This window comes from Colius striatus, chromosome 9 (assembly GCF_028858725.1).
Source record: "Colius striatus isolate bColStr4 chromosome 9, bColStr4.1.hap1, whole genome shotgun sequence".
Classification (NCBI taxonomy): domain Eukaryota; kingdom Metazoa; phylum Chordata; class Aves; order Coliiformes; family Coliidae; genus Colius; species Colius striatus.
This window is the reverse complement of record NC_084767.1, coordinates 24,547,820-24,568,330: the sequence shown is the minus strand read 5'-3', so window position 1 is coordinate 24,568,330 and position 20,511 is coordinate 24,547,820. Positions and strand designations below refer to the sequence as shown.

Here is a 20,511-nt window from a genome sequence, read left to right as displayed (position 1 = left end):
CATGGCAGCAAAGAGAATCACTTAAACTACATGTCTGGTTTGTAAATCTTTTAATAAAAAGAGTTGGGTTTTTTTCTCTTCCACAGTAGTAAAGCTTTGGCACTTACAGTATAAAAATAATCACCGATCATAATTACACCAAATTCCTCTTTGTCAACTGCATACTAAGTGTCTTCAATACATTTTATTCCCATATAAAAACACTTGAAGGTCAAGGGAACAAAACTGATAAATAACAGTATGAGATACAAAGATACAGCTAGAAAAATACTAGGATCGTTGAGAAAGAATTAGAACTGTGCATATTTTAAATATCACAGTGATTGGATTTACTGTTCCTATCTTATTGCTGGCTGCACGCTTATGTGAAAGCAGAAGTGTTTGGTGGACTTTCCTGTCGCTAAACTTCAGTAATGTCATACTCAAATGTTCTTTGCAGAGCATGGGAGCCTTGAATTCCTACACCCACCCCCCCTCCTTGATATTTTGATCCCACTCAATTTTGTGATTCAGCATCTCCCCCCTGCTTTTCTCGTTAAATTTGAAAATACTGACTGGTATTCAACACACTTTGAGCAAAACCAAGACAATCACTATCAATCATGAGAAAAGTCTGAAACACTCCAAGAGTGGCGCTTGGAGAAGCTGTGAGTTGAGCTTAAGCTGGACAATGGCTCCAGAGCAGAGGGCCATTCTCCAAAGCTGCGGTTTTGCTAGCATCACTCCAGTTTGGATGGTAACCGTGGCAGATGGGTATCTATGCTTTGGTTTGTCTGTTGCCATTGCCGCAAGAAGTCTTGCTGGATGTTACTTTCCCCGTGGATGTTGTGTGTCTGCCTGTACATCTAGGGGCATGAAACACTCAATGGGGCAGTTGACGTTCTGTGGGGAGGGAAGGACATGGGTTAGCGCGCTGTCCTGCCAGGACGGGCACGGCTGCAGGGAGTTGGGGCTGAGAATCCTTGCCAGCCTGCTCAGCCCTTCAGCCTTCTCAGCACGAAAGCACGGGCCTGATTTGCAGCGGCAAGTGAAGGCCAGACCACGCCTGCAGAAGCAGCCCCGCAGCTCAGGGCACTGAGGGGAGGGTGAGCTCACACACGTGGTGTGCTGCATGGAGCAGGGGTTGCCAGATCAGGGGCCATCATGCACTTCCAACCCCGCAGAAAGCTGCACCCTGCTCTTGGCCCTCGGGCCCTGAACAGACACCCACATGCTGTGCCACAGACCAGACTCACAGTGAGGGAGGGCAGAGGAGGAAAGGGTACTCACGGTGTTTGTGGCCTGGTGGTATCTCTGTGTGAACTGAGTGTAGGTGTGGCCAGCAGAGCCTTCGGGTGCCACCTCCACGCTGGGCCTGCGGCAGTTGTCACAACGCCAGCCCTAGAGAGCAGAACAGGCCGGAGTGGGTCAGGCCGGGGGGCCAAGGAGCTGCTGCCACTCACCCATGTGGCTGCAGCCCACCCGTGCCAGTGAGTGCTCCCGTTCACACAGGCACTGACACAAGGACTTCAGCTCTCCTACTAATTGTTTTTCTTATGTGGGCTGGCTGGGCATCAGACACCACCCAGCCTGAACCCCAGCAGCCTCAGGACTGTACTCCAGCCCAACCTCTTCCCCTCATCAGCCCCTGGGTTCAGTGTGCCACATCCTATCATTTACCTGCTGTCCTCCATAACATGTGCAGGAGCAGATGGCCCCAAAGTACTCCTTCTGCCATTGCTCTCCAACTTGGTACATCTTCCCATCATCATAGCACGTAGTCTCATCTGTGGAGGAGCAGGCAGAGCTCAGTTGCAGGGCCTGTGCTTGGCTTTAAGTATTCTCAGAGTAGCCTGGCAATCAGAACAGGAGTCCCTGGCCTCCCGTTTGACCAGAAGCTCACTGACTGGCAAGGAAAACATCAGTCATAGCTCTCCAGCTTTAAACTAGAACATAGGGGCATCTGCCTGACAAGAGCAACACGGTTTAATTCACAGTGTGAAGTCTGGAGGATCTTCAGATGACAGGCCCTGCAGAAAAGTCCCCTGTTACTGATTAGGGTCATCTTAGTGCAGTGACATGTCCCTCTCGTGTGGCTCCAGGGCCGGAAGCAGACAGATGCTGAGCGTGCTGCCACCTTAGCTAACAAGAGAGGCTTCTCTTCTTTTCAATTCTGTGTATATGAGTTTTATGCCTTTAGATTTAATCTGATACTGCCTCAGCCTCCAAAGCCTGAATCAGACATACAGATACTCTGCTTGCCTCCACGACAGGACCAAAAGTATCCTGGCTTGTATGAGAAAGTGTGTGACCAGCAGGATCAGGGCAGTGATTGTCATCCTGTACTCAGCACAGGTGAGGCCACACCTCAAATACTCTATTCAGTTTTGGGCCATGCAAGAAAAAAAAAAAACAACATTAAGCTGGGGAAGGGCTCTGGAGCATGTGTCTGATTAGGAGTGGCTGAGGGAACCAGGGGTGTTTAGTCTGGAGGAGGCTGAGAGGAGATATCACTCTCTACCACACCCTGAAAAGAAGTTGTCGTGAAGTGGAAGTCAGTCTCTTTTCCCAAGTAACAAGTGAGAGGACAAGAAGAAACAGCCTCAAGTTGCAGCAGGGGACATTTATGTTGGACATTAGGAAGAAGTTTTTTTCACCGAGAGGATTATTAAGCATTGGAAGGGGCTGCCCAGGGAGGTGGTGGAGTCGCCATCCCTGGAGATATTCAGCAGACACATAGATAAGGTGCTGAGAGACGCAGTTTAGTTTAGCGATGAACTTGGTAGTATTAGGACTTGATGATCCTAAAGGTCTTCTCTAACCAAAATGATTCTATGAAAAGTTAATGGGAACAGCCCTGAGATGTTTAAATTTCCTGAATGGGATCTCAAACTGACATCAGAAGGAGACTTACGAGGTTCACACTTGAATTCACCCTTTCCATTTCCAAGGCAGGTGCAGCTCATCATCTGGCCATTCTCGCCCTGCCGGTCCCACTTCTCCCCAATCTTGTAGTTCACACCATTATCGTGGCACCACTCTAGAGAAGGCAGAGGAAGGAGAAGCAGGCATTAGCCCCCACGCTGCAGTGACACGGTGAGAGGAACCAACAGAGAGGCAGAAGAAAGAATCCTCAGAGCTCATAGAAGTACCAAGGAGGAAATGAGTTCAGCTCTTGCAGCTTTGAACTGCTGTGGACTGAACTGTCACAGCTCTAGGAAAAGGCTCTTAGGAAAACAGTAGGACGTGACAAGAAGTGGAGAGGAGGAGAGGAAGACAAATTAAAGGGCATTTAATAGACACAGGGCAGGGAAGGGAGAGAAAAATATTTTAAACGCTCTTTTTTTTTTTAGCAAATACCCAGTAAAACTTTATCACAGAGACTGCAGAACACAATGGGTAAGCCAAATAATGAAAATGTAAGTATTAATCCTGTAAAAGAAGTGTTTTCCCCGCAGCCACTCCTTTGAGTCTCTGCAAATTGCAGAAATACCCTCTTTGCTCAGCTTACTCCCCAATTTAAAAGCAGAGTTTAAATTAGTTGGATACGTGTGGTGTTAAACCATTCCATCACAGACTTTTGTTCCATTCACTTACATGAAGTTTGATATTTTTCCATTGTAAGCCACAGTCCTGCAAAGAATAAGACTTTCAGGGCCCCAGCAAAGGAGGCTGCCTGCTTGACAGAGCTTCAAAAAGCAGCTGACAGAATTAGAAAACTGGTTCTGCAAGATGCTTTGTCAAGGCTGGCTGAAACAGACAACAGACTTGGTTCTTGCTGTAATACTCCCTGGACTCCACACAAGTTCTGTCTGGCCTGCTGCAACAAGGTGTATAATGAGGAGTTGAAGATTCAATCATCATTTAATACTCAAAGCTTTTGTCCTAAATGGCTACTCGGATACTATCATTTAAGCACCTTGTCTATCTCGCTGTTACAGGTTACCTAGATGTGCCTGGCAGGGGTAGGGAAAAGAGAACAACCATTTAGCTGTGAACAAGTCATCACATATCAATACAACACTGACTGATGCTGATGCAGTGAACAGCCATACTAGATAAGCTGCAGGAAGAAACCAAAGTTTTCCATCACTTCTTATGATGCAAAAAAATTATTTGGTTTAAAAACTTCAGAGCTCGCGTTTGTCTGCGTCACGTTTGGATCAGGTGGGCTCTGTCAGTCATGCTATCAGTGCTCAGGGGGTTTAGAGAGGGAGATGGTCAAAAGCAAGCTACTCACTAGAAGAATCGCATCTGAAGTGACCACTGCCAAAGCCCAAGCACTGGCACCAGAGCTTAAAGCCAGTTTCAGACAATCGCTCCCATTCCTCGCCAATGGAATAGAAGGAGCCAGTGTAAGTGTCAAAGCAGGTGTCATCTGCTGGCTGGTTCAGTCCCTCAGACACTGTAAGGGAAAAAAAAGAAACAGGTGTCACATGCTGCAGTAGCAGCTCCTGGAGGACAGGAGGATTTCCACAGAGTAACTGCTTTTTCAGTTCTTACAATATCCTGTCAGTAACGGAGCGACCCCACGGGCATGTATTTGATGGCTCTGTCAGCAATCCAGACTCCCTGTGACTTGTTTTCCATTTGCATGTGTCAGAGCAGTTGAATGATTAAAAAAAACACCCCAACTTGACATGAAGGCTATTTTCATTGTGATCTGCCAAGTTTCAAGCAAGTGTGAGTTTTTGCATTTGCTGCTCGAGACCAGCAACCTGACTTAGCCTGTTTCTAAAAGAAACATGCTGTGTGGTGCTGGGGAACAGCAGGAGGCTGGTAGCTGCACATGCAGCTTTTTGGGACACTTTAGATTGAAGCTGGATGGCAGGGAAGTGGGGAAAAGGAAACCAGACCATGCTGTTGCACAGATTTGATTTCCACCTTAGGCATGTGCCTTGATTGGAAGGTTTGTGTTTTACAATCCCCTGGTTCAGCATGTGATGATCAGGGCCATGAGTTAATGCTCTTCATTCAGCCTGTGAGAGACAAAAGGCAATTGGGGTGCTGGAAGGGGACAAAGGACCTTGTTTCCTGGGGTGAGGGGGCAGTAGGAGGCTGCCCAGAGAGGCTTAACAGGTGGCTAAAATAAATCCTTTACTCTTAATTTCCTCTTCTCCCACCTTCTCGCCTGCTTTTTGACCTCAAAATACACATAGGAAGAGATGAAGGGAGAGAAAGAATTGTTGACCAGCCCTCTGCACTGGCAAAAGCAGAGCCTGGGCTATACAAGGTGGATGTGGGCTCTGGGCCCTCCAGCAGTAGCAAGTGCTGCCTGACCACCAGTGCTTGTGGCTGCTCACAAGGCTTCCAAGTGCTGCTTGTTTGTGCTTAATCAGCACCTCTGCAGACAGCCTGGCCTGCTGCTGCACCTTCCAGAGGGCCCCAGGGTGCTGCTGTATAAGCCAGCATGGCAGCAGAGGCCAGTGACAGAGCAGTGAAGCTGGCTCCTGGCCCCCGGCTCCCTCCCGTAAGCACGATCTGCTACTGTGACAGCAGATTTTTGCTGCTAGGCAGGAATCTGGGATGCCAGCGTGATCCTCAACTTCTTTCAAGAGCTGCAAATACCTCTTGATCTTTCCCTGGGCACTGACCCTGGAAGAGTGTGTGGAGCCGTGAAGCACGTTCTTCATCATTAGGCAAAACATCAGAACAGCTCTAGTCACACCACCAGCATGCTAGTTATCCAAAGCCAGTGGACTTCACAAAGCATTTGTCCCAGTGCCCTGCTATGAACTCTTCATGGCTGGAGGAGTTTCCTTCCTAAACTGTTCTCGTGCCCAGGTACCAGGTAGGTGGCCTTGCGTATTGGAAACGAGGCAGTGAGAGCACAGGTTCACCCAGACTCTGTAAAGCTGTTTCTTACCAGTATTGCCAACTGTGACCACCTCCTCCAGCACTTTTTGTCTCCGGTGATCTTTCAGGGCTTCCACTATGATGTTGTAGGTTGCCCCTCTCGTAAGGCCAGTGAGCGTAGCACTGGAAGAAGTCCCAGGCACCCTGAACTGCAACAAGAGGCAACGCCAAGTCACGGGAAAGGGGTCAGGTCACCCCACTCTCAGGAAAGACAGGATGTTTCAGTTTACTGCTCTATACCACAATGGAGCTAGCCCATTCCCCTTAGACACCCTGAGAACTTCAAACATTATCAAGTTAAACTGACTGCTCTGGCCTATGGTTCATGAACAACATGCTATTACCACCATTTCAAGGAGACAGAAACCAAGGGAGACAAAAGGGCAAAGGGAGTCTTTGGCTTGGAGAAGAAACACCTCAGCCTTTGAAACTCCCAGTCGCTTCCCGTTACTGCCCTCCTCCCTGGCAAAATGTCAACACCAATAGCATTTTAAGAGCTCTCTCTTTGAGCAGTTCTATCCCATAGCCTTCTACACAAAAGAGACGAGGGAGGCATTTAGCCTGCTCTCAGCTACATGTTAGTAAGGCTCTGAGCCAACTCCAACTGTCAGCCCCTTAACACAGGGAAGGGCTGGGCTCCTGAGAAACATGTGCCCCCACAGGTGAGGCTGATGCCATTCCTGTGCTAAGACCATTCAGTTACCTGCAGAGTATCCTCATCCTGGCTGACTGGCTGGCAGGAGATAATGTATTCAGAGCTCTCCAACAATGGCCTCCAAGAGATGGTTGTCTGAGACAGAGCTTCTTGGCCCATGGTGTCATTGCGCCGGGGCCCACGAGAGTGGGGGTATGAAGGTTCCACAATGATGGGCACCTGGTACCCAGGGATTTCAATCGCTTCATCAACGTTGGGTGGCTGCCGCCTCGACCCTGGCCTCAGGGGAGTTGCTGTAGTGGGTGCAGGCCGTCGGTAGCCGTGCTCCTCAAAGAAGACTTGCTGACCCTGGTGTCCTATTGTCTGCGGGTGCCCAGAGGTGCCTGGAAGTTGGATACCGTTTCCATTGTCATACCTATTGTTGGTGAGGTAAGGGGTCCTCTCGTCAATGGAAGGCACATCAAGAATGTCGGGTTGGTTGGGGTGTGGTCTGGTAATCAGTGTGGGAAGCTCATCTGGCCAAAGAAAGGGCAGAAGCCATAAAGCAAAGCATGGAAAATTAACAATTCTATATTAAACAGTTAGAGTGGATGCTGTACACCGCTTCAAGCACCAAAGATTAGTAATCATCCCAAAATGCAATACAGTTTTTATGACCTCATTGAAGGTAATTTCTATCAATATATTTATACACCAAATAAATATATGTGTATCTTTCATAGACAGGCATAAGAAGTGTGTTGGTGTGAAATTTTCACACAGCTGAGCAACAGTTTTGAACACTGCAACCCAAAGAAGCCACCACTGCTCAAACTGAGAAGCAATGATTACAAGAGATATTCACAGGTAAGGAAAAATCACTGGCATGCAGCAAGAAACTAGGTTCCCGATCACATTTGGGTATGCAGCTGGTATTCTGCTTGCTAGGAGTATCTCAGTCTCACACTGTGGAGGGCGTAAAGCAACAGAAATGCAATGGGCAACGAACAGATTCTGCCTTTGATGCCACCACATGCTGTATAGAAATGTGTTAACCCTGATTTAATTATCAATTAGGTACCCAGGCAAGAATCAAGCACCAAGTATGTTGTTTTGTTCTTGCCTTCAAATGCAGCTAAATGTGAATCTTACCTCCTGTATCCTAGAAAGGAGAACCTCCATACAAAGCCTATTTGACTTATAAAAAAGGTGTGGCTGAACAATGTGAACAGGATATTTTAAGTAACGTTATTATTTCAGGCCCAAGATTGTACTCTCCAAGCAGAAGACATCACCTCCTGCTGGCACAGAACAATTCAGAGCTTTGTTTTACCTGTCCTTTTTCTGCCAATCAGTGGTTCACTCTTTTGATTGTTCTTCACAGCAATGACGTAGATGATGTATTCAGTTCCTGGTTCCAAACCTAGAGAGAGAGGAAAGATAAAAAGTAATATAAAACTTGAGTTGCTTTTCTTTTATGAATATGCATGGGTTCCAAGGCAGAATGGGAGGCAAGTATGGCTATGGCATGGGTATGTGCATTTTGGATCTGAGGTTTTCAGGACAGTGTCAGAGTCCAGCCTCCTGCTCCTCAGAGTGAGTCTGAAATCTGACCATGTGAGCTGGGATGCTGCAGAAATAAAACAAAATGCACCTTCGGAATGGGAGACTGATGGTATTGCCACAGTCACAGGCTTTTTTCCTTGAATGGATGTCAGTGAAAATGGCAGCAGTGAAAACAAACGCCTGCAGATTGTTCAAATCTGGTGGATCAGACCAGAGAAGTGTACTGTGTTTGTAGGACAGGTGTGCTTATGAATCCACTGTCTATCATTAAAGGTTTTCTCTTAGCTAACCATCAACACGTTTTATAATTAGGCCTTTTCCCTCTCTCTCCAAATGTAGGTGTTTTAGGTGAAGATCTCCCCACCAAACCAGAGACAAGTACCAGTAATAGTAGCCTCGGTAGCGCCGGGCCGAGGGCGAGGCAGAACCTCCTTGGCTGGTGAGCCAGGTTTCTCGTATCTGATGATGTAGCCTGTGATCTTGGCTCGTGGAGGCTGCCAGGTAACCAGGAGGGAGTTGCTCGTGGTCGTCAGGAAGCGCAGGTTAGAAGGAGCATCGATAGCTAGGCGAAAACAAAAGGAAACAAGTCAAATGCAGTGAAGGCGAGTATATTCTTCACCTGAAGTGCATCTTCTCACCTCCTTCTCAAACTCACGAGTAAAACCTATTGCTGCATGTCACTGTACGTATTATATGTGATCAGATACAGACCATTTTTGACTGACCATATGTGATTACTGGGCATTAGCATGAGCAGAAAAATCAGGCAAGATCATTACCAGTGGAGGCATCAATCACTACTGGGGAGCTGCGTGCGTTCTCGTTCAGAGTGTAAAGGTAGATCTTGTAGTCATTGCCAGGTTGCAAGCCTAAAATGTAGTTGAAACATACATGTTAGCAAATCTGAGGAAGTCATCTAAAATGGACATCAGAATGTCTTTCAACAACTCCTTCTTGGAGACTAGTCTTTAGGACTCAGGTGTTTTTTCCCACCTTTTGTTCCTGTAGTCTTTTCTCATCAAGGAAATTCAACTACAAAACAAGGACCCAGCACACCTTCTGATATGACCCTGAAAGCTGTGGACCCTCCAGAAGCCCCTCACTTACCAGTGATAGTGAAAGTCCTAACATCGGGACTGATGGTCCTTTGAATGGGGTTCTGGCCACTTGCTGGGACAGCATCAACTTGGAAGCCAGTGATGGTCTCAGTTTTGGTTCTCCAGGTAATGGTGATGGTCGTCTCCGTGGCATCCGTCACACGGGCCCTGCGAGGGGGACTGACATCTGCACCAGAAGGAAAAGGTGTCCTGTCAGTACTGTGGAGACTGAGAATCTTACCAACTGTTTGCAAAGGTATTTGCTGAGCTTTGTGGAGCCTAGCTTTTGACATAGAGAAGGATCTCGACCTCTGCACCCAGCACAGCACTAATTGGTCATTTGTTCACTACTTACTCTCCAGAGTGGTGACCACCCCCTGGGCTGGCCGGCTGGTCAGGGAATCCTTCAGGGCATACACACTCACTTCGTACTTGGTTGCTACCTGGAATTGGCAAAGTTGTACCATGTTATGGGAAGGACTTGGCACAGTGGGAAATACTCATACACCCAGGAGCAGAGGAAATCCTGAAAGCAGCTTATTTGTCTCATCCCTCATTTTGGAATCTGTGCTTTAAAGCTGATTCTACAGAAAAACTTAATTTACATCCTGGTTTTTTTTCCTGGGGTTAATGGATATTATTTGCTATGATAGGGTTCTCCTGCTGTGAAGAACAGAGAATGATGGAAGTTACAGTGTGGTCTTTTGTCCTTGACTGCATCAGACCAGGAGTCCACTTAGGTTAGAATGGTTTTTTGAGGCTCATTTTTGAAAATGATCAATAAAACTCCTTAAACACAGATCAGTAGCTTTTTAAGATAGCAGGAACCATAAAATCAGTGACTTTCAGCCTTTTCCAGTTCAGAAACTCCTGAAATGTTTCCAGTGGAGAAGATGGCTATAAAGCAAATTTAAGCCTGCTCACAAAAGACTTGCATTTTTTACTTACATTTTGCAAATGTCTTAAAAATAGGCAATAGACTGCCAGAGTTCCCATATCACAGCCTGAAAACCTTTCCATTAGGTCACTATCTGACCTCTTTTGTGAAAGATGAGTAAAAGCATTTTACCAGGTTATTGTTGATTTTGAACATGATAATTTACATTTGATTAAGGCATCCAGTCTCTCTGTGCGAAATCAGGAAGGGGAAAGAATGCAGACTCAGTAGGCCAACTCCTTGCCTTTTAACAACTATGGTAACCAGTCGTTATAGCTGAGCTGAGCGCTAGTCAGATTTCAGTCAGGCCCTGAGGGGCTGTAATGATCTGCTCCAGCCGAGGTTCCTGACCCAGGAATTTGAAACTGCTTCACCTTTTCATAACATCTTCCCAAAACACAGGCTGCAGTACACAAAAAGAGATTTACCATTAATCCAGACACAACAGCAGATGTACTATCTGGAGAAAGGTTGATTTCTTTCATTGGACCAGTCTTTTCTTTGGGGTTCACTCTGACTCTGTAGCCAGTGAGGCGAACATTTGGAGCATTCCAGTTGACGGTAAGACTGGTGGGAGTTACCTGAGTAAACTTCAGGTTTGTAGGAGGTGGAATTGCTGCAAAAATCCAGATTGGCAGGTGGTTAGTTTAGAGAAGTTTAAAATTTAAAGGCAGTCTTGGATAAAACAATACTCTCTCCTGAACATGACATAGGTTTAGTCCTGAAATATGTCGGGAGGAAAGTGATGTGCCTTCTGCAAACACAGGCATAAAGCACCATGGAAGGGGTGAGGTATTCAGGAGGAGATTCACCAGTCTACAGTAAGACTTTTCAGCAGAAATGAGGAGATCTCGACACTTCAACTCTGATGTTAGGTGAGTAATAACATAATGTGATACATGGTGAAGGCTTTGGGAGGTACTTAAACCTGTAGAAGGCCAGATTCTTTTAGTTCTGCTGCACACAGCTAATAATTTGATCCTGCTTCGCTTGCCTATCTCATTTCTAAAATATGATGGATGATTTACAGAAGTTAAGTAGGAAGCAGGCTCAGGAATTGCAAACAGGATATAAAAATACTGCAAATGCAGATGTGAAGCATTTTACAGCCACTTACACAAGTGTGAACTAGTACACAGAGAGCAAGGCAATGGAGAAGCAGAGCTGTGGTGGCCATAAGGCTCATCACGCAAGAGACTGTTCATGAGTTAACACATCTGATATCTTTAAAAACAAATATTTGCATAAAAAAGAGCATCCTTTGAAACATTTTCTTGCCTTACTGTTGGTAATGAGAGTCAACAGAAAGCCTTAAAGGACTTCAAATATGCTTTTGAACAGCCCACAAAGGGTAAACCACAGAAAGTGGGTTTTAAAAAAGTACTGCATTTGCATTTCCTGTGGGAGATAGTCAGCCAGCCTTTTCAATCATTACAGCACTTTGCTTTAATTGAGTAGAGCAATCTGTACACTAGGAACCACTGTCTTCATGACACCTCTGGAATTCCAGTGCTAACTCTTAATCCACAAATGAATGTAAGACTTTTATTACAGAGGTGCTGCCTTTGTAATAAAGAGACGTGGTAACACTGGAAGCTTTGCAATTGATTCCATACTGCTGAAAGTCATTTTATCTCAAGCAATTAGCTTCCTTTTTCCTTTTCACTAAAGGAATTTTAAATGTATTCTACATAGAGATGTATCAGACCAGCATTTAAGGAACTCTCTGCTTCTTGTGGAGGTGATGTGAGCACAGGCTGCGAGCATGCACGTGGGCTGCAGTCCTTAGGGCACTGCCAGTGAAGAGCCTAGAGGCTCTATTGAGACCTGAGGGTTAAGCCCAGCCCTTCATGCTGATCTCTGGCTACAGCCAAAAGCAAAGACCCTAAGGGTGAAAGCTGCCCTGATCTCCCCGCTGCTAGTAACTGCCTCTGTTTGCAGCTGCCCCATATCCGAGAGACGAGACGGGTGCATTGCAAGAGGGCAGCCAGGCACCGTGACAAGGGACTGGACATAACTGATCTGCACAAGGACCAGGAGGAGGCTGTAGGGTAACATCCCTCCCTTCTCTAGTCTGCTTCTTCAACCCTGCTGACTGTTCCACCTTCCCTAACGTGCAGGTGAGGCTGTCTCGGCTGGCAGCCAGCTCTCCAGCGCCATCTGAGCCATCTCTGTAGAGCAAGAGATCGCATCCCCTGGGCTGCCCCGGGGCTCCCCGGCACGGCCCCGGCTGCCCACTGTGCCCAGGTGCACAGGAGCCTCCGCTGCCATGGCCTCCCAGGCGGTGAGTTGAAGGTATACCTGTGGACTGGGTCCCAGTGAGGGGCAGGCTCTCCATGTCATCGTATATGGCAACGATATTGATAGTGTACTCAGAACCTGGCCTGAGGCCATGCAGCTCAGCAGTGTCTTCTTCGCCACCTGGGGCCGGCAATAGCTCATGGATTCCATCCTCAGGGCTTGAGTAGGTCACCCTGTACCTGGTGACTTGCCCCTGCGGGCTTTCCCAAGCAATTTTGATGGAATCAACATCCACCTCAGTGAATGTTAGTCCTTTAGGGCGGTCAATGTCTGTTAGGCAAATTAACGGTAAGAGGTTATGTGATAAAAAGCAGGTTGTGGGTGAGGAAAATAAAAAGCATTTCTATTACATGCAAAGCAGTTTTCCATTTTGCGCAGGAGAGGGGGCACTTGATTCTCCTCTGTGCTGCACCTTGCACACATGCTTACATCCATGCAGAGTAAGGCTGAGAGTCTGTGAGTGCCAGACAGCAGGAAGGCAACTTTGGCCTTGTTGAAACCAAAAAGACTTGTGTTATCACCTTTAAAGCAGCCAGGACACCAATCTTTACCCGTATTTGAAGCCCCTTGGCACCGAAACCCCTTTTACACAGCTCTAGCAGCATTAAGCTAACTTGAAGCAATCAAAAGAAAATATAAGATGGGAATTTTAAGGCCCATTTCTGCCATCAAAGGCAGTAACTGGTTCCTAAATGCTAAAGGCAGACAGACAACACACCTGAATCATCAAGTTTGGATTGATGCTGCATTTGCTTTTCACTACTGTAAGCTGCTGTGCAAAGTGCCAGTCCAAGGAGAATCAGTCCCACTATTTTCTCTCATAAATTAATATCCAACTAACACACATATCAAGAAAGCAAATTACTCAGTATATTTTTAAATCAGTTAGAAACAAACTTTTCAGCTTTGCATTGCGTGCACAGGGAATGTCCACAGGTGCAACAGGGCAATATGGATGCTTTCCTCAGACCAATTCATCCAGTTTTCCTAGCAAGGTGGGAGCTCAGCTGTAGGCAGAGAGGTAAGCTCCCTTGCTGCCACAGAGCTATACCCATCTGGTAGACAACATGAGAGGATCTGGCATATAATTTTTATACTGGATCCAAGACATCATTTTCTAGAAGATTTCAACTTTTTTATTCGCCATGTTACATTAGTCCTGAATTTTCTACATTTTCTAGTTGGCAAAGGTGATTTGTTTTGTCAGGGAATTTGTTGTCTTGAAGCTGATATGGATTCTTTCCCCATCTCTGTAAAGCTTCAGAGAAGCTCTTGTCTTTAGGACAATTCTCTGAGTGTTTGGGGCTGAGCTGTGGTTTTGAATACAAGCTTGAGCAAGGCAATAATATGCATGCAAATCCCTACCCAAGAGGTGTCCCTGAAATGCACTTCACATCAGAAATCCTTCTCCTGCCTCCTCTTTGCATTCAGAGCAGTACTGCTGTTTTGCACAGGCAGATGTAGCAATTCAAGGGCCAAACTGTCCCTTCTTTTGCAGTGCTTTGTCTCAAGTTCTTGATATAACTTAACGTAATTTCAGTTACTCCCTGCACAGGGCAAGTGCTCCCAAACCCAGTCGAGTCCCTTAACAGTAATCACCTTTGCCACCTAGCCCCAGAAAGGAAATCTTTGCACATTTTTTCCCACTGATTGGTTGACAGCAAACAAAACTCCAAAAGACTTTGCAGCTTTTGTTAAAGAAAATCAAAAGCACAGCATTTTGAGGGGGTGGGGAATTGCATTTTGCCAGCGTCTGAGGGGGATTGTGTTTTTGCCAGCATCCACAATTTAGGTGCTCAGTATTTAGAGCGCAGACTCCCTTGCATTCTCCTGGAGACTAGGCACCTGCCACTTGCTTTCACCGGGAATGTGATGCTGCATGGTAGAGTCAGACATCAAGAGATGTTTGCTTTGTTACCGTAAAGTGACATACGTACTGGTGACAGCCGTCTCAACCAAAGGGAGGCTCTCTCCGTTCTGATTCTGAGCATAGACACTGACCATATACTCAACAGTGGGCTGCAGACCTTCAATAGTGACTTCTGTTTGATCTGTCAGGAAAAAATAACATTAGTCACCTGCAGCTGCGTAGGTGGATGTAGTAGCCTCTCAGCAGCCTTGAATGAGGGGCCTGTACAAGCCATACTATGAATAAATGTCATTAACACAAGATGGGAATAACATAACAAGTTTGCCTTTGGCTTGCCCCATGCTTCTTTAGCAGTGCACAACAAGGCATCTGCAATTTGTACCTGTTTGAAGGCCCCACACCACAAAGGCAGGTGTGGGAGAAATTAGAAAGCAAGAGAAGATCGGCTTTTACCGTTTTCTGGGACAAGACTGATCATTAACCCAAATGCATCCCAAGCATCCCTGAGTGCTAGTCTCTGCAGATGCCACAAAATGCACTGTGATCCTGTGAGCAAACTGAGAGCTGACTTGGCAGCTCTACAGTACCGAGATCAAGGATGTGACAGAGTCCATGATATGAACGAGGGTCACATAATGACCTTCAGAAGGATTTCAGAGGAAGCTTTGCAGGATGCTAAGAAATCCAATGGCATTTCTTTGAAATCCAGGTGCCTTTAAGAGACATTGAGATTGCCAAGAACAAACCCTTGCAGCACAACAGTGTCCAAGAAATGTGAAGCTTTCAGAGCAAAAATTTGCCCCAGGTTCTCCTGGATGAGACTCAAATGATGTCAGCAGTTTAGCAAAAAAAAGGTACAAGCAGGGGAGTATGGCTTTGAGCCACATGCCTAGTGCGTGACAGTGTTGATTGTAGTGGTCAGCTCTTGCATTCTCCACAGATCTGGAGAAGTATGTCACATCCTCTTACCTGCAGGGACGTTTTTCGTTTTTGTGGGCCCATGTCCATTTTTGGGGACAGCTGTCACCCGGTACCCTGTGACTGGAGATGTTGATGGGAGCCATCTGATGCTGATGCTGTTGTCCTGGACGTCAGTAACTTGCATTTGAGATGGCGTGTCTATTTCTGGGAGATAAAAATAGGTTTTTTCTGAGTATGTTGGTATGTTAGAAATTCTCCCTCCGCTGTTGCTTCCTAGCTGAATTTTATTCTGCTCTTCCTTTTCTAGGCTGTGCTTCTTAGAACAGAAAAAAAATGTTGATATTTAATTGTCTCTCATGCTAGCCTGGAGCAAAAAAACCTGAACCGTAACTGATCTCGTATCAATGTTAGCTGGGGATTTTTGTCAGTTTACAGGCTACTAAATGCAGCTACAGTGGGAGTAGAATTAGGCTACATCCAAATCAGGAGTGAGATGATAGTCTTGGAGTTAGAAAGTGAGGTCTCATCAGGACCACATTAATATGACAGTGCACCAGAAGCACCAGAGTTAAAGCCAACATTGACCCCATAATATGAGAACCCATCAGGATTGTTCATCTGCAACAAGCACTCAAATATTACTTGTATCCCCATCTGGACTCCACAGGGTCTCCCTCATCCAAAAGTCCATATCTACGATCGCCTTCTGTCATGTCATTATCATGCTGGGCAACCACAATATGCAGCTCCACTGAAAATAATGGGCTTACAACATATATATATAAGAAACCAGGGATCGGTGATACAAATTTATGGAGATAAGCCAACAGAAAGATATAGGGGGTTTTCATGGATTTTTTTGTTTTGTTTAACCAGGTCTCACCTGTTTTGTAAGTGACAGTGACTGGCTTGCTACTGGCAGGGCTGTCTCCACGGCCAGTTACAGCATACACGGTGATGGTGTAGTCTACACCAGGTTTAAGGCCAGTGATGGTAGCAGTGGACATGGTGCCTGGCACAGTAAACTCCTGCACAGGGCTGCTTCCACCTAAAGGGGGTGGAGGGGAAAGAGAAATGTATTGGATCTCTGAAGTATACATTTTAAATTGTTACAAAAACCAGAACAATCCTTTATGCATCGTTGAAGAGAGGATCCCGTTGATCTCATTGGATCTTGGGTCAAAGCCTTTTTCAGACCAGCGCAAGGGAAAGAATTAAGTTTGTATACAAAACCACCTCTCAAATGACTGGAGTGCTCCAGATGCTCTTTCTTTTTGGTAGACAAAAAAATGATTTGTTCTCCTTTAAAAAAAAGGCATCTGTACTTGACAATCTTCTCTAAATATGCCACAACAATCTCAGCCATACAAGAGTTTGTCTGCTGGCAGTCAAACTTGCCTTTGCTATTTTCTTTGTCTTTCTAATGGCCTCAGAACAGAGCTTCTGATCTGTAACTGGCCACAGCAGCCTGCCCTCACCTGTTTCACCATAAGTGATTCGGTAGTATCTGACTGTCACTGCAGGAGCATCCCAGGAAATCACAAGGCTGGTTGGGCTGGTAGGGGTGACTTCCAGGTCCCTTGGAACATCAGACACTAGAAAAATAAGATAACTGGAGTTTTAACACTGTTAAGGTACATCAGCTACATATTCCACCTATTATACCATTCTCCTCTGCTACTCGTCTGTTTTAGTTCTAGCTCAGTGTACATACCTCAACAAGTGATGTATTTGGTTAAAAACCATCTGTCATTGGATTAGATTTAATGAAAAAAGTAAAAGGTCTGCAGGCACTAAAGACATCTGACTTGATCCGAAAGTAGCATGGGTACTCCCACCTTTTCTAAATCAGGCCCCACTGACACTTCCTTGTGAGCAGAGTTTCACCAGGTAGGAAAAATAAGGTTTAAGAGCAACTGCTTTGCCAGAGCATGCCCAATATCCTCATGGTAACTTTTAGCCAATGTTCTCTCAAGGCTTACCTGTTGTTTGTTGGCCGACCAAGGGCACACTCTCCTCCCTGCCGCTGACCGCAATGATGCTGACCACATACTCAGTCCCCGGAAGCAGGTTGGTAAGGGTGATGGAGTTCCGTGAGGGGGGCACACGCTCCTCCTTGGGCCTGCCAGCACCGTGCTCTGGCTGATACCGGATTTTGTAGCCCGTAATGGTGGCACGAGGAGCAATCCAGTGGACGGTGAAAGAGTTAGCAGTTATATCCGAGAAGTCGAGGCCAGTGGGGGAGTCAAGACCTGGGTATTTCAGAGACAAGAATCTGAGCAGAGCCAAACTACTGGTCATCATCAGCACTGCCATGTTTCATTAAGCTCAGTACCATGACACTGCCAGACCCTAGTCAGCTGTGGAACTAAACCTGTATATGTTCGGGATCAAAGTCAGATAAACAGTCCCTGGAATGTAACTGCAGGAAAAGAACATATGGCACACAGACACAACAGCATAAATCAATGCGCATGACCAGCAAACCACGTTACACAGGTACAAAACATGACAGACTTGGTGACAGATTTAGGCTTGTTCTCAGGCAGATACCGTTGGTACATTCACACCAGTGTCTGCAATGCTCCATTTAAAACCCACAGACATAACAAAACACAACACTTCCTAGTGTTTCCCAAGATGTGCATCTACTTTACTTTTCTATCTAGCTGGTGACTCATCAACGAGGTGGCAATACACAAGAAAGAGGAACAAAATCCCATCAATGAACGCTTAATGGCTGCCATTAATCACATACATGTCTTGGGGTGCATCTAAGTACCTGTTTTCTGGATTCCAGACAAAGGCGCACTCTCATGTTGTTCAGAAACACTGTAGACTCTCACCAGATATTCAGTACCAGGGAGCAGATCTGTGAAGTTCAAGTACAAGAACTTGACATTGTTCTTTACTAGGAGCTAGAAGTCACTCAACCTATGCAATTTTAACTGTGCTTCTTAAGCACGATAATCAGGCTTTGCTTGATGGAAGATCCCAGCCTCCCAGGCAGTAAAAAATTTAGATCAGTTCTTTCCGTGGCATTATGGTAGCATGCAATGTTTCAGCCTGAAGGAGCATGGTATCCTGTAACCTTGCTTTGGTAGTTTGTGGAGACTGGCTAGAAGCAGTTAGTTTTCTATGAGGTCCTTTCTAATCACCTAGTACTTTATAGATGTTCACTAGGCCAAAGCTTTAGCTGACATAAACTGGAATAGGGCCATGGATTTCCAACACAGCTATTCTCACTCAGATGAGCTCCAGATCTGGTCTCTAACTCTGAAAGTGGGTATTGTCTCTCACTCCACCAACCTGGTTCTAGGATGGAGAAAAAAAACCTTCAAATATAACAAAGCTTTTACACCAGCAATAATTAACGTCAGGTTTTGCAAATGCCCACGTTTTTTTGCCATGCCCTGTAAGGTTCCCAGCAGTATTTATCTTCTCGTCCCAAGCATATAAAGCCAAAGGAGCAATGACCTTTTGCATGTTCTGACCCTCTCCCCGAACCTCTGCACTGTGAGTCCTTGACATTTTTGTCAAATCAGGTGAGTACTGTGTACTCACTCTTAATACCTAACCAGGCTGTAAATCAATGCAATTGCTCCATAGTCTGATTCACCACTGTCCTTGCATCGATGGGAAAAACTTTCCCGTGGTTTGGCTTTAACTTGGGTAAAGCAAGTGGCTAAACCCCATTTAGCACAAGTTTGTAGCAGGCTACTTCGATATCAGCTTAGATCAGATGAGAAATTGGCCAGTTACAATTACAGTAAGCAATTTTTCTTTTGCTCATCTTTTGCAATATATAAGGGGCTCCTTATATTTGTTTGACTTGGGTAGGTAACCCACTTACTTGTTAAGATCACCATGTTGTCTGAGGGTGAAATTGTCAGCTCTGCAATGTCATCCTCCTTCTTCACGGGTGAGTAGCGCACCAAGAAACTGCTCAGCACGATGGAGGTCGGTGCGGTCCAAGTCACTCTCATAGTGTCAGGTCCCACGTTAGTGAAGCGGAGGTCAGTGGGAGGAGGCACGGCTACATGGCAAAGGACAAACACATCTTAGTTCTCTGATTCATAGATGTGAATCAAGAGGTATGTTCAGGGAATCACCAGAGAAAGTATCTCATGCATAACAGACTACTGTGTCAGACCCATGCAAACAGATTTCTAAACTACATTCAGTTCTACTGTAGTTAAGAGAAAAATATGTCTGTACTACTGTCAGGCTCCTTTAACCTCTTTGCAATTCCCAAGGCTTTAAACGTACCCCGTGGGGCTAATTTGAAAACAAGGTAGCAAGTTTTGGCAATGTGCTTTCTTGCAGCTGGATTTCATATTACAGATGTGGAGCCAGAAGAGGTTTAAAGTTGCCACACAGCAGCTTACAGATGGAAAAGTAATCTCATCTAGAATTCATACATGCACACACAGGAGAGAGGGTATACCACTAATTTCCTATGACTCTGCTTCTACTCATGTCGAAGAATTTACAGCCTCGGGATTTTCAAACATAACAGGATTTCATGCAAGAACCAGTTCTCAGCTTGCCTTCTGCTCATGCACTAGAGACCTTTGACGGTATGGCATGGCTGTCAGTGGCATCTGCTCAGGGAGGGGTGGTTCGTCTGCATCCTTTTGGGGCATTGTGGAAAGAGCAGGGCCACCACCGAGACAGGCTGCTAGAAGCTTAAATAGCTACCAAGGCCGGAGAGGGTCTGCTGAACTGCTCCACCCTTTGGCACTCTATTTTGAGGAATCACCGTTTAAAAGCCTGCTGAATACACATCTCATTTCAGGCTCTTGATTCCAACCAGATCCCAGAAATGTCAATAGCAGACAGCGAATGAGCCTGGCAAGTCTGCAGCCATTCACAGCATTAAAATGCCTCAAACTACAAAACTGAGCAGTGCAGACCCATCTCCAACTGCCAGTAGAAGAAGGAGCGAGCCCGGTCTGGCTTCTGCACAGCTTGCAGCTCGCTTCCTCTTTGGCCACAGCCCCACCATCCTGACAGCCAGTGACAGCATGAAACACCGTCCACGTCACGAAACACAGAAGTTTTCAAAATTCACCCGTTTGTTGTGTCAGAGTGGTAGGGGCGCTCTCTCCACCATTAATGAGTGTGATTACACTGATGTCGTAATCAATGCCCGGCTCCAGGCCTGTGACTGTGTAGTATCCTACTGAGGAGTCCACAAAATCTTCAAAAATAGGGACACTTTCTCCTGCCGCAACTACTGTGATGCGGTAACCAATAATGGCAGAGGCATTTAACGGCGTCCACCTCAGGCCGATGCTCGAGTCAGTTATGTCAACAAAGCTTAGGTCAGTGAGTTGGGGCACCTCTA

General features: G+C 46.0%; 1 protein-coding gene across 5 annotated transcripts in view; it reads right to left on the bottom strand.

Annotated features, from left to right (window-relative positions):
• FN1 (fibronectin 1) overlaps nt 1-20,511 on the bottom strand; it is a 58,475-nt gene that overhangs the window by 952 nt on the left and 37,012 nt on the right. Inside the window, exons 25-46 of one of the 5 annotated variants that reach the window (XM_062003003.1) lie at nt 20,236-20,508; nt 19,015-19,197; nt 17,944-18,033; nt 17,144-17,413; nt 16,640-16,756; nt 16,045-16,209; nt 15,210-15,365; nt 14,308-14,421; nt 12,371-12,640; nt 10,498-10,685; nt 9,488-9,575; nt 9,143-9,319; nt 8,815-8,904; nt 8,418-8,597; nt 7,803-7,892; nt 6,539-7,005; nt 5,846-5,984; nt 4,220-4,384; nt 2,894-3,019; nt 1,660-1,766; nt 1,270-1,380; nt 34-882 (exon numbers count right to left, since the gene is read on the bottom strand). In XM_062003003.1, coding sequence (XP_061858987.1) covers nt 808-882; nt 1,270-1,380; nt 1,660-1,766; nt 2,894-3,019; nt 4,220-4,384; nt 5,846-5,984; nt 6,539-7,005; nt 7,803-7,892; nt 8,418-8,597; nt 8,815-8,904; nt 9,143-9,319; nt 9,488-9,575; nt 10,498-10,685; nt 12,371-12,640; nt 14,308-14,421; nt 15,210-15,365; nt 16,045-16,209; nt 16,640-16,756; nt 17,144-17,413; nt 17,944-18,033; nt 19,015-19,197; nt 20,236-20,508 — 3,641 coding nt within the window. In that variant the 3' untranslated portion in view covers nt 34-807. Of the gene's footprint in view, nt 1-33; nt 883-1,269; nt 1,381-1,659; nt 1,767-2,893; nt 3,020-4,219; nt 4,385-5,845; nt 5,985-6,538; nt 7,006-7,802; nt 7,893-8,417; nt 8,598-8,814; nt 8,905-9,142; nt 9,320-9,487; nt 9,576-10,497; nt 10,686-12,370; nt 12,641-14,307; nt 14,422-15,209; nt 15,366-16,044; nt 16,210-16,639; nt 16,757-17,143; nt 17,414-17,943; nt 18,034-19,014; nt 19,198-20,235; nt 20,509-20,511 lie in introns of those variants that run through there. The other 4 variants (XM_062003000.1, XM_062002998.1, XM_062002999.1 and 1 more) reach the window with 4 other exon arrangements.